The sequence below is a fragment of the Heptranchias perlo genome, chromosome 16 (genome assembly GCF_035084215.1).
Source record: "Heptranchias perlo isolate sHepPer1 chromosome 16, sHepPer1.hap1, whole genome shotgun sequence".
Lineage (NCBI taxonomy): Eukaryota > Metazoa > Chordata > Chondrichthyes > Hexanchiformes > Hexanchidae > Heptranchias > Heptranchias perlo.
In genome coordinates, this window is record NC_090340.1 from 14,673,831 (window position 1) to 14,689,238 (window position 15,408).

General features: G+C 41.3%; 1 protein-coding gene across 1 annotated transcript; it reads left to right on the forward strand.

Moving 5' to 3' along the window:
• On the forward strand, window positions 1–15,333 carry LOC137333257 (tapasin-related protein-like). Its single transcript, XM_067997418.1, has 6 exons — window positions 1–80; window positions 11,913–12,224; window positions 13,393–13,497; window positions 14,007–14,050; window positions 14,502–14,603; window positions 14,812–15,333. The coding sequence occupies exons 1-6, from the start codon at window positions 53–55 to the stop codon at window positions 14,983–14,985; spliced, it is 765 nt and encodes a 254-aa protein (XP_067853519.1). The 5' UTR covers window positions 1–52; the 3' UTR covers window positions 14,986–15,333.
• Window positions 15,334–15,408: the final 75 nt, after the last annotated feature.

Below are 15,408 nucleotides of genomic sequence, written 5' to 3' on the forward strand. Positions count from 1 at the left end.
AGTCGGAAGTCATGATGTCACATCAGGAGAAGAACTACGCAAAATCTTCTCCATGATCGCCTCCATCCTACAGTTCGAAGGTATAAAACACTGTAATAAGGGACAACTTTAATTAGCAGCATTCCTCTTAAAATAGTTATAATTATGGGGAAATTTTATGTAAAAATCCATCACTGTTGCTAAATTCTATTTACGTTTTAACTAACTGGCCAGAAATTACATTTCGGGATCCCGTATGATCAGCGGAACAGTATTGCGTACATGAAGAAATTTCATGGGAGGGATTTAACCAATTCACTGCAGCAGAAATGCAGGAGAAAAAAAATAAAACGCTAGTTAATGTATTTCGAAAAACACACCTGCTGTTTGTTCCACATTTAGTATAATGTCGGAAAATGTGAAGAATGGAACAGGTTTTGCGTCTTAAGGCGGCGCGATTATACATTCTAGATTTCACCACTGGAGATATTAAGAAATGTTACAGGGCAAGTATGTAGTAAAGTCGTGGTTGAATATGGACATTTCATGTTGTTGCATATGCGGCGTTTTTGCAGAATGTTGATATGAACAGAACCAAATTTAATACTTGAACTGCTGCTCTGGAGAGGCGAACTGATGAGCCATGTTCTTTATTTAGATGGGGAAAGTGGTGCGCTTGTATCACTACTAAACAACAAGTTTCAGTACTGCAAAAACCACATGGCCAAAACCTTCGCTATTTGCCTACATTTCATCAGAATACATGATAAGTCGAACATACTGACATTTCACGCTTCTATATCTGGATTGCGTTATATTGCGAGTTATCTAATTAATTCATAGCCCGAATATGCATTCTCCAATTTGAAACACTATTATTAGATAAGGAAATCGATTCTAAAAAAAACAGAATTATAGGTAAACAGTTGCTGAACATTTACGATATTTTTTCCGACTGTCTCATAGTGGAACATTTGGTATTGTAAGCATGAGCCTGCTTGCTAATGCCTATTGTCACCCGACCCAGGTATTTAGGCGATCCACTCTGTTCACGTCATCACATTTAAATTCAGAATAAAAACTGCTTATTCAAACGTTGCCAACGGGAACATAAGGCTATCAATCCTGAGTTCGCTTTCAGCCTGATACGTCCAAAATGATATCTGAATTATTTAGTTTATTGACGTCATTTTGCCACCAAACAAGCACACAAAATAGCATTGTCAAATCTGAAGCGATTAAAGTGGGTTTGACCTTATGCCCAGGAACAACAGCCAATTGGACTCAATTTTAGGTGTGATTTCCTCCCTAAACCTTGCCCAATTTACCTTTTGGGACGGGAAATACAGAGGACTGAATTTATACTGTGGTCTACGATCTGCTACTGCAATTAATTTGATCGGACAGCGACCATGGGAGTGAAATTCAGCCTTGGCGGGGGCGCAGAATGGGCGATGGTGTGCACCCTGTCAGATTTTCCTACTCGCAGAAAGTCAAAATCGACCCCAGTGTCCTATTGGAGTATAAATTCGCCTTGTGCATTAGCGCAAATCGGGCGCTAGCGAATCGTCATTCCGTTTTGCACTTTGCACGATTATTTTCCATTGAAGTAAATGGACAGGAAAATCAGGCCGAGTGCAAAACCGGCTGCCGATTCGCTTCGGCCCGTTTTTGCGCTACCGCTCAAAAAGAATTTATAGCCAGTAGTGAGACCGAACTCCAATTTCAGGCGACATTTGTATGAAAAGTGCAGCTTTCAAGTCGCTACAAGTGTAATGTAAATGCACCGTAAGAGATGACTTTTGATAATCTGGGCTACAAGTTTGAGATAGATCTGTAAACTTATTCCACAGTTCTGACAAGTGCAGTTCGTGTCCCATTATTCAGAAATTGTCTTGCGTGAGTTTTAAGGAAAACGCAAAGATGTTTGATAAATACAAAAAGAGCAAGAAGTTAACTAATGAAAGAGTAAGGCCTATTAGGGACCAAAGAGGTAACCTCTGTGTGGAGGCGAAAAACGTGGGTATGGTTCTTAATGAATATTTTGTGTCTGTCTTCACAAAAGAGAAGAAGGATGGAGACATTGTAGGTAAGGAGGAGTATGAAATATTGGATGGGATAAAAATAGAGAGAGAGGAAATATTAGGGGGATTAGCATCTTTGAAACCTTGGATTTGTTAAGGGATGGTCGTATCTGACTAACTTGATTGAATTTTCTGAGGAGGCAACAAGGAAGGTCGATGAGGGTAACGCATTTGTTGTAGTGTACATGGATGTTAGCAAGGCTTTTGTCCAGGCCTCACATTGCAGACTGGTCAGAAAAGTAAAAGCCCATGAGATCCAAGGGAAAGTGGGAAGTCGGATCCAAAATTGGCTTAGTAGCAGGAAGCAAAGAGTAATGGTCCACAGGTGTTTTTGTGACTGGAAGGCTGTTTCCAGTTGGGTTCCACAGGGCTCATTACTAGGCCCCTTGCTTTTCGTGGTATATATCATTGATTTAGACTTAAATAGAGGGGGCATGATTAAGAAGTTTGCAGATGATACAAAAATATGGCAAAAGATATCAAGGACTGGTCAGGTGGGCAGAAAAGGAGCAAGTTAATTTCAATCCAGAGAAATGTGGGGTAATGCATTTGGGGAGGGCAAACAAGGTTAGGGAATACACAATAAATGGTAGGATACTGAGAAGTGTAAAGGACGAGAGGAACCTGGGAGTGCATGTCCACAAATCCCTGAAGGTAGCAGGACAGGTCGATCAGATGGTTAAGAAGGCAAATGGAATACTTTCCTTTATTAGCCAAAAAATCGAATGGAAGAGCAGGGAGGTCATACTAGAACTGTATAAAACACGATTTAGGCCAAAGTTCGAGTACTGCTTACGGTTCTGCTCACCATATTACAGGAAATATGTGATTACACTGGAGAGGGTACAGAGGCGATTTATGAGCATGTTGTCAGGAAAGGAGAATTTTAGCTATGAGGAAAGATTGGATAGGCTTGTTTTTTTTCCTTGGAACCGAGGAGGCTGAGGGGAGATTTAATTGAGGTGTATAAAATTATATGGGGCAGAGATAGAGTTGAAAGGAAGGATCTATTTCCCTTAGCAGAGGGGTCAATAACCAGGGGGCAAAGATTTAAAAGTAATTGGTAGAAAGATTAGAGGGGAGATGAGGATAATTCTTTTCACCCGAAGGGTAGGGGGCGGGAGGGTTCTGGATCTCACTGTCTGAAAGGATGGTAGAGGCAGAAACCTTCATCACATTTAAAAAATACTTGGATATGCACATGAAATGCGATATCCTACGGACCAAGAGCTGGGAAGTGGGATTAGGCTGGGTAGCTCTTTTTTGGCTGGCACAGAATACCCTCCTTATGTGCCGTACATTTCTATGATTTTATGAATTTGATTCTTCACAACTGGAACTTCCGTAACCATAATTTGGATTGGTTGCTGCAAGATAGTAACAGAATATTAAATCAAAATGCAAATGTTCGGTTTTTAATCAATCAAATTATTGCCTCTGGAGCATTGTGATTTGTTTATTTCAGAGTTTATTTTGTTAATCGCTGGAGGACTCCCATTGGCCCTGCTCGCCGAATCGGGGGTTCTCTAAGAACAGGGATATAATGCAAAGTAATTTTAGAATGGAAATTGATTAAGCAGCATTCAGGCAGACCAGGAATCTGGGAGCATTCGGAAGATTAGAGTTTTAAAAGTATTGGGATTGTGGTCTAGCTGTTCATTGAGGATCTCGGGTCTGTCTGCATTGAGAGAGTGCCCAAGTATTCTGGCAACACTCAAGAGAGAGATAATGGCAATAAACTGCAAGGCCTGACTTACGGGATGTCAGTGAGATGGATGTTGGGTTGTGCTCAGCGTCCGGCAGCAATGGCGGCAATTCTAGAATCACGGAGCTTTCGAAATGTAGTTGAATGGTTTGGGAGCACTGGAAGGTGTGGGGGTTGGGGGGGGGGTGTCTCAGATCTGACAGTGCGGTCAGCAAGTCCGAGAAGGGGAGCCGCAGGACCCAGCATGACTGAGACAGTGGTTTGGGAACACCGGAGGACAGGACCCCGGCAGTATTCTTTTATTCGTTCATGGGATGTGGGCGTCGCTGGCGAGGCCGGCATTTATTGCCCATCCTTAATTGCCTTTCAGAAGGTGGTGGTGAGCCGCCTTCTTGAACCGCTGCAGTCCGTGTGGTGACAGTTCTCCCACAGTGCTGTTAGGAATGGAGTTCCAGGATTTTGACCCAGCGACGATGAAGGAACGGCGATATATTTCCAAGTCGGGATGGTGTGTGACTTGGGTGCTGTTGAGATCTGGCAACAATGGGGAAGCAAGATCTTGCAACTTTGCAGTGAATTGGGGGCCCAGAAGAATAGGACCTAAACTGCCTTTGGTCCCTTTTATACCATCAGACCCCAACTTAACACTATCTTCCAGGCTCGCTCCCAAAGGTCCTCTACCATTCGTCCCGTTGGCAGCCAATCTCTGCCTTAAAGCACCTAACTATAACTTTTCTGCTTCTTGCAATTAATGGGCAGCATGGAGCGGAGGTGACATTTTCACAATATTCTCTTTCAGCCTATGCCAGGCGCACAAGTGTGAAGAGTTTATCCTTTAGTTCATACGCCAGCTTACTAGCCTTGACATTCCACAGCGATACTCCCAGTCTTTCAGCCATTTGTACCGTTTCTCTAATGTTTTTGCCCGTCTCCTGCCGAAGTTATAGCAGACCAGGATAACGCACACGGAATTTCATGGTACAGTCTTTCATAAGCATAACATTTTGATTGTGGAAACCACAGTCACAAGGTTGCAAATCACAGAGTCTGTCTCTCACTGGTGTTATCTAAGCAGTTCAAAACAGAGAACAGCATCTCTTAATAAATGTTACCACTTTCATGAAATAAATATTTGAGAATTCAATCTTAATTTTATTTCAAAGTCCTTTGGAAAAAGCAAAGACATTCTGAAATCCTCACGGACTTTCTCGGGAATCAATGGAATATAATTAAGCAAATAATTGGAATGTTTACTCAATATCCATGTCCGTGATTTCAAATATTTTTTTCTTGTAAGTGGAAAGCCTTGCATCATTCGCAATGTCACATTTATCCGACAGCGTTTGGAATCCCGGCCCCTCTAACGATCTGCAATCATATGCAGCCACTCCGGGCTTCACTCAGACGAGTTACAGCTCGCAATGGACTGATATTAAAAGTGACGACGTACGAAGGCAGATTTCACATATCAACTCCTCTAAAATGAATATTTCTGCTCTCACTACCGAGATATTCCGACCCATTTATGAGATGATTCTGTGACGATCGCTGCACTTCAAAATGCCTAACGTATTGCTGTTTGCTGAAATCGCCAATCACTGATTCTGAGGCACCGGACAACGCTGCTTTCAGTTTTCAGTGATGCACCAGTTCTTCTCCCTTTGTGTCACCTGGGAACGTCTCGTTCTCCCTCTGAAGTTTTGTAAAAGAAACAACAGAAAATGTAAAGGTGTGTTTCATTATTTTTAAAAGTGGCATCGCGTCCCAGTGATGATCATAACCATTAGAAATGCGAATCTAGAAAATACACACCCAGAAACCCTGATGTAAGAAAGCATACCGCTACAATCTACAAGACGTCAGCATCTAAATCCCGCTCCCGTTGCTTCTTTGTGAGTGAACAGTCCAAAGCTTGGTGAAATCTGCTTGTGATGTTTATCCAAGGATAAAAAGCGATTTCGCAATAAATCCTTGACTGCCAGAACCTAATTTTCCCTGTGGCAGCTTTTCAGAAATTTCCTGCGTAAATGCACCTTATGTGTTTTGTTTAACCCATTTTGTAGTCCAGTTCTGATTGAATTGTATGGAATCCATGGATCAACGCGAGAATCACATTGCTCTTGCATCGCATCACATCGGGAAATATGCAAAACAGGATTTCATCCAATGTCTTGCAGATAACGGCACTGTGTATGACATGCGTTCGATAAAGCCTGGTTTAACCCCTTGTGGTCAGTTTCTATCTTTACTGCTTTAAATAATACACTTCCAGTGTCTTGCCGCGTCTTCCTGCTTCTTTATATTCCCTTACGCCTAAAGGAATGTATTATTGCTTTTAGCCTGAACACATTAGTCTAACGATGTGTCCTTGGAGAAAACGAGAGCATGGATTGGGCATTCTGCATAATCTTCGATGCACCATCCTGCATTTGCAGGTAATTGCTAACCCCTACACCCTTGTGGCACAATGACTATGCAGGTTTCGATTCATAGGGGATTTTCTTCTGCTTATGAAACCATCGTTTCTGCAGTGGGCTAAAGTTACAAGTATTGAAAGTTCAGTCTGTTACAATCTATTTCCTGAATCGGCAGCCATATGCCCAACGTCACTGCGACACAATTCGTATTACACAGTCCGCAACCACCTTTACATTACCAAATCCATGCACAGTGCGGGAGCAATCACCTTACTCCTTTGCTCAGAATGTTGACGAGTTTTGTATTTCTCCTGAAGATCATTTACACAGGTACCTACAATTCTATAACCCAGCTGCCTCGATAAACAAAAACATGTGAAATGGTTTCCGCTGAATCACCATGAAATTCAAATCTCTCCCAATTTTGCTGATTTCTTTGTTTCATCCTCACGACGTATCTAATAAAATTAACCAAACTTTGAATCTATTGCCTCACAGCCGCTTCTAATATTTCGATCAGTCACAACTTCTTGGACACGCGATTAGATTCCGAGGGACACACATCACCTACTGTATATTCCACTCAACACAAATTCAGTGAAATTTAGTTAATCTTCGCGATGCTTCTTCACCTCTTACATTTGTAGCTAGAAGTGTCTTCCAAAGTGTTTGGTTTTGCGTCCAATGCAATTAACCACGGATATTTTCTAACATCTGCGGCGCGTACTTCGATCAGAGTGGCTCAAATTCCCGAACATGTGATTGCATTAAGAGGGACAGACATCGTGTCCTACTGTGTAATCTCCCTCTCTCAGGACAACTCTTGAATAGACGTGTGTTGGTGGAAACAGGTTGAGAATGGACCTGCAAAGTGTAACGGATAACAGAAAATGATTTGGTCTGAAAGTTAAAGAAGGCGGTTTCTTTCATTTGCTGAACGCGACTTTAAGATAAGAACATAAGAAATTGGAGCAGGAGTAGTCTATAAGGTTCGCTCGAGCCTGGTCCGCCATTCAATAAGATCATGGTTGATATTCTACCTCAACTCGACTTTCCCACCCTATCCCCATTTCCCCTGATCCCCTTAGTTTACAAATATCCATCGATCTCAGCCTTAAATATACTCAAAGACACAGCATCCACAGTCCTCTGGCAAAGAGCATTCCAGAGATTCACAATATTCTAAGTGAAGAAATTTCTCCTCATCTCGGTCCTAAATGGACGACCCCTTATCTTGACACTATGATCTCTAGTTCTAGACTCTCCAGCCAGGTGAAACAGCCGCTCAGCATCTATCCTGTCAAGCCCTCTAAGAATTTTATACGTTTCAATGAGATCACCTCTCATTCTTCCAAACTCCAGAGAATATAGGCCCATTCTACTCAATCTATCCTCATAGGACAACCCTTTTGTCCCAGGAATCAATCTGGTGAACCTTCCTTGCACCGTTTCTAAGCAAGGTACATCCTTACGTAAGGAGACCAAAACTGTACACAATTCTTCAAATGTGGTCTCACTGGAGCCCGATATAATTGCAAGACTTCCTTACTCTTATACTCCTACCCCCTTCCAATAACATATTGTTTGCCTTCCTAATTGCTTGATTATCCTACATGTTGACTTTCTGTGATTCATGTACATGGACAGACAAATTCCCATGATTATCAATATTTCTGGGTCTGTTTTTCTATTCTTCCTACCAAAGTGGATAATTTCACATTTATCGGCGTCATCCTCCATCTGCCACCTTCTTACGTCCTCCTTGCAGTTTACTTTCCAACCTAACCTATACATTAGACTCGGTCCCCTCATCTGAGTCATTAATATATATTGTAAACAATTGAGGCCCAAGCACTGATCCTTGTGGCACCCCACTAGGTACAACCTGCCAACCTGAAAATTAGCCGTTCATTACTACTCTCTGATTTCTTTCCGTTAGCCAATCCTCAATCCATGCTAATCTGTTGCTCCCAATCTCATGATCCCTAATCTTGTGGTAACAACCTGTTGAGTGGTATCTTATCAAATGCCTTTTGGAAATCCAATTATTACATCCACTGATTCTCCCTTATCTACCCTGCTAGTCACACCCTCAACAGATTCTAACAAATTTGTCAAACACGATTTCCCTTTCACACAACCGTGTTGACTCTGCCGAATCATATTATCATTTTCTAAGTACCCTGTTACCACGTCTTTAATAATAGATTCCAGCATATTTCCGACTACTGATATCAGGCTAACTGGCCTATAGTTCCCTATTTTCTCTCTCCCTCCTTTCATGAAAAGCGGGGCTACATTTGCCACCTTCCAATCCACGGGGACCATTCCACAATCTTGGGAAATCTGGAAGATCAAAACCAATGTATCAACTATCTCTGTAGTTACCTTTTTTAAAACCCTAGGATGTAGGCCATCAGGTCCAGGGGATTTGTTGGCTTTTAGTCCCAATAATTTATCCAATACTTTTTCTTTACTAATCTTAATTATTTTGTGTTCATCACTCTCATTGGACCCTTGTTTTTCCATTATTTCCGGTATGTTTTTTGTGTCTTCTATTGTGAAGACCGATGCAAAATATTTGTTTAATGTCTCTGCCATTTCCTTGTTCCCCATTACAATTTCTTCTGTCTCTGCCTCAAAGGGATCCAAGTTTACTTTTGTTAACCTCTCCCTTTTTACATACTTGTAGAATCTCTTACAATCTATTTTCATATTCCTTGCTAGTTTGCTCTTATATTCAATTTTCTCCCTCTTTATCAATTCCTTGGTCACCCTTTACTGATTTCCAAAACCCTCCCAATCCTCAGGTTTACTACTATTTTTTGGCAACATTGTGAGCCTCTTCTTTTAATCTAATACTATCCTTAAATTTTCTAGTTAGCGACGGTTGGATCACTTTTCCCATGGGATTTTTATTTCTTAAGGGAATGTATACTTATTGAGAATTATGAATTATTGCTTTAAATGTTCGTCATTGCTTATATACCATCATATCTTTTAATGTCATGTCACAATCTACCTTATTCAACTTGCCCCTCATACCGATGTAAAAGGCTTTGTTTAAATTTAAGACCCGAGTTTCAGACTTAACCAGATCATTCTCGAACTCAATATGAAGTTCTGTTATATCATGACCACGCTCCCCCAGAGGATCCTTAACTATATGATTGCTAATTAAACTTGTCTTATTACACAATACTAGATCTAAAATAGCCTGTGCCCTAATTCTCCAACCATCCCTGTGCTCGCTGATCTACATTGTCTCCCAGTCCCGGAAGGCCTCGTTTTTAATTTTCTCATCCTTGTTTTCAAATACCTCCATGGCCTCGATCCTCCCTATCTCTGTAACCTCCTCCAGCTCTTCGACATCTCTGCTCTCCTTCAATTCTTGCCTCTTGCGCAGACCCGATTTTAATCGCTCCGCAATTGGCTGTCGAGTCTTCAGCTGCCTAGACCCTAAGCTCGGTAATTCCCTCCCTAAACCTCTCCGCCTTTCTATCTCTCCTCCTTAAGACGCTCCTTAAAACCCAACTCTTTGTCCAAGCTTTAGATCACCTGCCCTAATACCTCCTTATGTGGCTGCTGTGATGCGCCTTGGGATGTTTAGCTACATTAAAGGCGGTGTATAAATGCAAGTCTTTTTCTCACCAACGTTTTTCAGAAAACATTGCCGCTTATTATCCAAAACCTGATTATGAACGATCTCTGATGGACCCCACTTTGTATTGATTTAGCATTAGGTCACGTTAAAGTAGTGGGCAGAGGATGGCCAGTGTACACATCAACGTCCTGCGAAATTCATCTCGAGATGATCGCACTCGCACCTCCATTCCGGCATCTTAACTCATCACGAAACAACACTGACTGCACGAGTTTTAGTAAATTCTGCACTTGGAAAGAAAATATTTTCCCTTACTCTTTGCTGTACGTGACACATTCAACAGTCGAATAAGTGCAGAAATTAGCATATTGCTCTGAACAAACGAAGCATCTGTTCTAAAGCCGCAGTTACAGGATGTCAAACGACGTTGCGACGCATCTCAAGAAAAACAACCACAAACTATTCTTAACAGTGGCAAACTCGTAATTAGTGCAATGCGTCAGTTTAATCTGTTGCTCAGAATGTCGGCGAGTATGGTGTTTCTGTGCTTGACGCTCCGGGGGATTATTTACACAGGTACCTCTTTATTCACAAGAACAGCTACTTTAATTTATAAAATGTTTCCGAAGTAATTTCCACATAAACGAAGTGAAAGTAATTCCTCTCTCTCGATTCATTTTCTCTCTCTTCCATCTCCATGTCGTATCCAATAAAACTAACCCGTACTTGACTAAATTTTCTGACAGCTGCGGACCACAGTTCGTTCAGAGTGACTCAAACGCCCAAACAGGCGACTGTATCCATAGGGGGAAATATCACCTTCTACTGCATATTCCCCATCTCTCAAACCCATTCCTGGGTAAGAGTGTATTGGTCGAAACAGGGTGAGGATGAATACCTGCACAGAAGGGGCGATAAGAGAAAACGATTTGGTCTGGAAGGTAAAGCGAGCGGTTTCTTTCAGTTACGGAACGCGACTTTCCAAGACTCTGGAGTCTATCACTGCGCAGTGATCCGACAGGGAACAGTTGGAGAAGATGGAAACGGATCGCATCTAATTGTGCATGGCAAGTGTGAAACACCGGAGAGCGGGACTGTCGTAAACATATCAAACATAACAAACGGGAATTTTTTTGTGATTTGCTTTATTGTACAGTTTCTGACAGTATAAACATTTCTATGAACACTTTTTGCGAGATAGATAAGTTTTATGTTCGTGTTCTCTGCATAGAACTGCCAATTAGGTAGTACAATATAACCCTCCACACGCAGGGTACTGTAAAATGTATCAATGTTAAGCAATTGGACTGTAACTCCAAATAAATTTATACACCAGAGGTTTGATAGCGGAATTTCGGAAAAAAAATTCAAGCTGAATGAAAATTGTTTATATTAATGCGCTTTCCCCACTATAGACACGGTTGTTAGCCCATTTTGGCTGCTCTGTCTGCCCCCATCGCTGCCTCTGGGGTTTGACATTCTTGAAATTAATTCTCACATGATGATTGGCTCGTTAGCGTCACGGATTTGAAAGCCAGCGTCCAACTAACTGTTGATCAACGGATTCACTCAACAAAGTGGAGCTCGGAATTCACAACGTTGTCACCTCACTAACCTCCAATAATTACAATAATACGCAGGAACTGTGTTGCTGAAATCTCCTGATATAGTTTCTTTCACCAATCGTCATGCTTCGGCTGTGAGATCTGTCCGATACCGACTAATGCCCTGGTTTTATCATCGGCAATGTGTAGATTACTCGATTACTCGTCACTGTCTAACTGAGTAAAAAAATGGAGGACTGGGCGCGCCAACTTTACCCAGGGTTTATTTCTTTAATTCTTTGGACTATGAAACGCGACATTGATTAGCGATTGTTGCGACGTGTCTGCCGTGTAACTCAAAGTTTTGGACTCGATGGTGCATGTAAAATTGAACAGATACCGGTGACGATGAATGATATGGATGAGGTGTGTGTTGACGATGTGCCGAACTTTAACAGGACAGGCGGCCGTGTTTTGGAATGGTGCTGTTTTAATAAAATGGACCGAAGGTAAAGAATCATATTTAATTTCTCCCAATGGTGCCAAGTAACTCGACTTTGTTCATTGTCTGTTCCGCAGCTCCCCCAACTCCACTGAAGATTGCCTCCAGGACAGCTGAGGGGAATCCATCTGCGTCTCTGACTCTTGTGTGTGAAACGGCAAAGTTTTTTCCGGAGAATTTCACCCTCGCTTGGTGTAAAAACGGCGTTGTAATTGCAACAGGAATAAATACCATTAAACGGCAGAACACTGAGGGGCTGTATGAAGTTTCCAGCTCTTTGGAAGAGACGCAGCCTGTCCCGATCGGCGCCAATTATACCTGTTTGGTATCTCATATCTCCCTCCAGACTCCTGCTGTTGTGACCTATACTGTTACGAAATCTGAACAAGGTACGAGGCCAACAGTCCAAAAGAGCAGTTAAAATCGCAAACAGCTATTTCGTAGAATTTGTACATATTGACAATCATGAAGATAGTTCACGGGAAACTCATGGGAAATATCAACGAATACATAAAATTCTTGTTTTATTGTATAATATAATTGAACTCGATGTGTTGTAAAACACGGTTATATCGTCCGGTACACAAATATTCTCAGTCAAATCTTATTTGCCTTCAACTTCCTCTATTTCAGGAATAACAAATATAAACAGGAGTTTATCTTTTGTATCCCATTATATTTCCTCTCCTGCTTATTATTAATACTTTTACGGGTTTTTTTTCTATGTTAAACTGGTTTTATTCTTTACCACTGCCGGCTTTCCCTGTATCAGGACAATTACCAGGAGCTGCAGTGGACGTGTTTGCTCTTTGGCTTCTTCCAATGCAGTTCTCAATCCTGTGAACCCCCCTTCCCCTTCCGGCTACGTCTGGTGCACAGTTCTGAACTGAAATCTCTGTCCAACTTCTACCCCACATCTCTTCATGCCACAGCGGGTTCGATTGGGACCTCTCTCATAAATCTCATGTAAACTGTACCCTCAACTTGGTTACAGTGCAGCCGGTTCACTATATCATTTGATTAACAATTCTTAGCTTTGCCAGACAATAATTAATAAACCGTCGCCCGTTGATCTCCTTTACTCGTCAATGACATTTTTACTTTAATAAATACAGTGCGGATAATTGAATGAGGGTTATTAACCAATTGCTGCAATCCCGAATTTTGTTCGGGCAGCGAGTAAACCCGTGAGAACAAATTCCCCCCACCGATTTTCTCAAACTATATGTTAATGAATAAGAATGGTCAAGGACATGGACAAGTCATTCGGTCCAGGGAAATTTATCCCCTTCATTTTCTAATTTTCCTAAAACATTGTTTTGTGATCCCTAAACGGTAGTCACCTTCGCAGATTAATCCAGAACGTCTCATCTATTCGATGAAGGAGTTACTTCAAATGTTATATCTAAAAAAATAACGTTTTTTTATTTACACTTTCTTATTTTTGTTCTGTACAGCGGAATGACTGAAAGCATCAATAGTTTAACCAATACACTATCGTGCGGCCTCTTTTTAGCAAACGCCCGTCACAACTTAATGTTCCTATTAATCTTACAGCTAGTGTCATTTACTTCTGGGCTCTTGGGTGTGCGATGGGTGGATTGGCGTTTCTCGTGCTGATGATCGTCATTGGGAAGCGGTGCCGTCTGCAGAATAAAGAAGGTAAGATCTACTGTAAAAGCTTGATTTTAGACGAAACCTCAGGGTGAGAGTCTCCGGGTAACAGAGAGGAAGCAGAACTCGATTTTAACTTAAAGTTGAAGGCAATGGTTTCTGTTTTCAGGGAGCGCAGATTGTTCCAACTACACGTTAAAACGCAGAAATCCTCACATAATTGTATTAAAATTTGCGATCATTATCTGGATGTTTGCAACAGAAATTGACAATATACAGCAAGTGATAAATGAACTGTGCCCTGGCACACAGTCACTTTCCAACCCATTACTTTGTAGGTGCGTAATGAGTTTGAGTGAAACCGTGTGAGGCCCCGGTCCTGGAATGGTTGTGCACCGTTGTTAATCGCTACAGGGGTTGGGATTCAAACATTGTCAGCACAAACTGAAATTGAAAATTATGTTCGCTTTCTACCGAATCTAGAAATTTCTTTGATATCGCTGAATGGAAACTGAGTAAATTTGTCAATCTTTCAATTTAATTTAATTGGTTTGCAGGTGAAGAGGGGCGTGTAATGGGACCGACCCGCCATGAAGAGCTGGTACGTTCATTCATTCATGCTCTGCAGAGGGTTCAAATGTGAAGAAAGATTGCTTTCATGGAGAGATGTTATCACAATCATGTCAGTACGTTAGGTGGCGGACAAGAAAACTGCCAGTTTCGTTTAAAATGTACCTATGTTTTAACGGTTTATAGATTAATCTATTCCTTTAATTTGAAAAAATTACTTTTATGTTCTAAAGCGGCCTTTCATTCAAACATTTCTGTAACACAGTGTTGTAGAGCGTATACTGACAGGTTTAAATATTAGTTATAGTGACCACAGCACTCATTGGTCTCAATATTCTTACTTATGCCAATATATTAATTATGCTTTGTGCACTTGATCTCTAGCCCAGGTCATTCTGCTCAATGTTTGGTAAGCAGTTCTTAACCTGGTGAAGGCAATGAACTAGGTACGTAATCAATCATTTGCTTTGTGGCCCATGCAGGGAACAGAGGCTGAGATCGTGCATTATGCTGCATTAGATTTGAGCAAAGCCAGGAAAACTCCAAGACGTAAAGATGAAGAGGAGAGGACCGTGTACGCTCAGGTAGGGATGAGTAACAGATCAGAGAAACATAGATCATGAGTGTAACACCAACATTCATGCGATAGTGGAGTATTTCGGGTTGTGCTGACTTTGATCGTGTGATGTATCTAAAGCTATTTGTGTATTATGCTGATGACTGTTTAGAGCAGCAGTCCACAAAACTTGCAAAACGACCAATCAACAATATTTCCAAACATTGGCTTTACAGAACAAACAAGGGGCAGCCCGTGACAAGCTGACATACGCAACGCTAGCATTGACTGGCTCAGGGAAAAGGGCGCAATACAAAAATGACGAAAGAAGCACCGACTATGCCGAGCTACAAACGCAAAACCAAAGAAGAGTAACAGAGGCTGTTTACTCCGAAGCAAGAATCAAATAGCGATAGAATTTTAGATGTAGAATTCATTTTTTTTGGTGTCCACTGATCGGCTTCCGCTGCGGTATCAACTAAATGCCTGTGTGTACACCGTGTGATACCATACCACCGAGAGGTAACCCATTTCAGCGTGATATTAGAGAATGCAGCCTCTAGTCTTTACTTACTGTTCAACTGTTTCCTGAAATTTCATTTTATTGATTTTAAGAAAAAACGAACTTTCCTGACATACTTTCATATTAAATCTTTATTGTTTAACTAAAGACAAATCTCTACACTTTCAATTACAATGATTCGCTAATAGTCTTGGTGTACCTAATTATCTTCACACCTAAATTCAATAAAAATAGATTATTTACGATCTCTTACAAATCAACGATTCGCGCTCCTTTTTTGGGAGATAAACTACTAAACCTGTGTGTTGAT

Bases quoted from the DNA above. Each gene is read 5' to 3' on its own strand.
- LOC137333257 (XM_067997418.1), top strand. From the start codon at position 53: ATGATCGCCTCCATCCTACAGTTCGAAG. The intron at 12,225-13,392 runs GTACGAGGCCAA...TTAATCTTACAG, and splicing joins TGTTACGAAATCTGAACAAG to CTAGTGTCATTTACTTCTGG. The intron at 14,051-14,501 runs GTACGTTCATTC...TGGCCCATGCAG, and splicing joins CGACCCGCCATGAAGAGCTG to GGAACAGAGGCTGAGATCGT.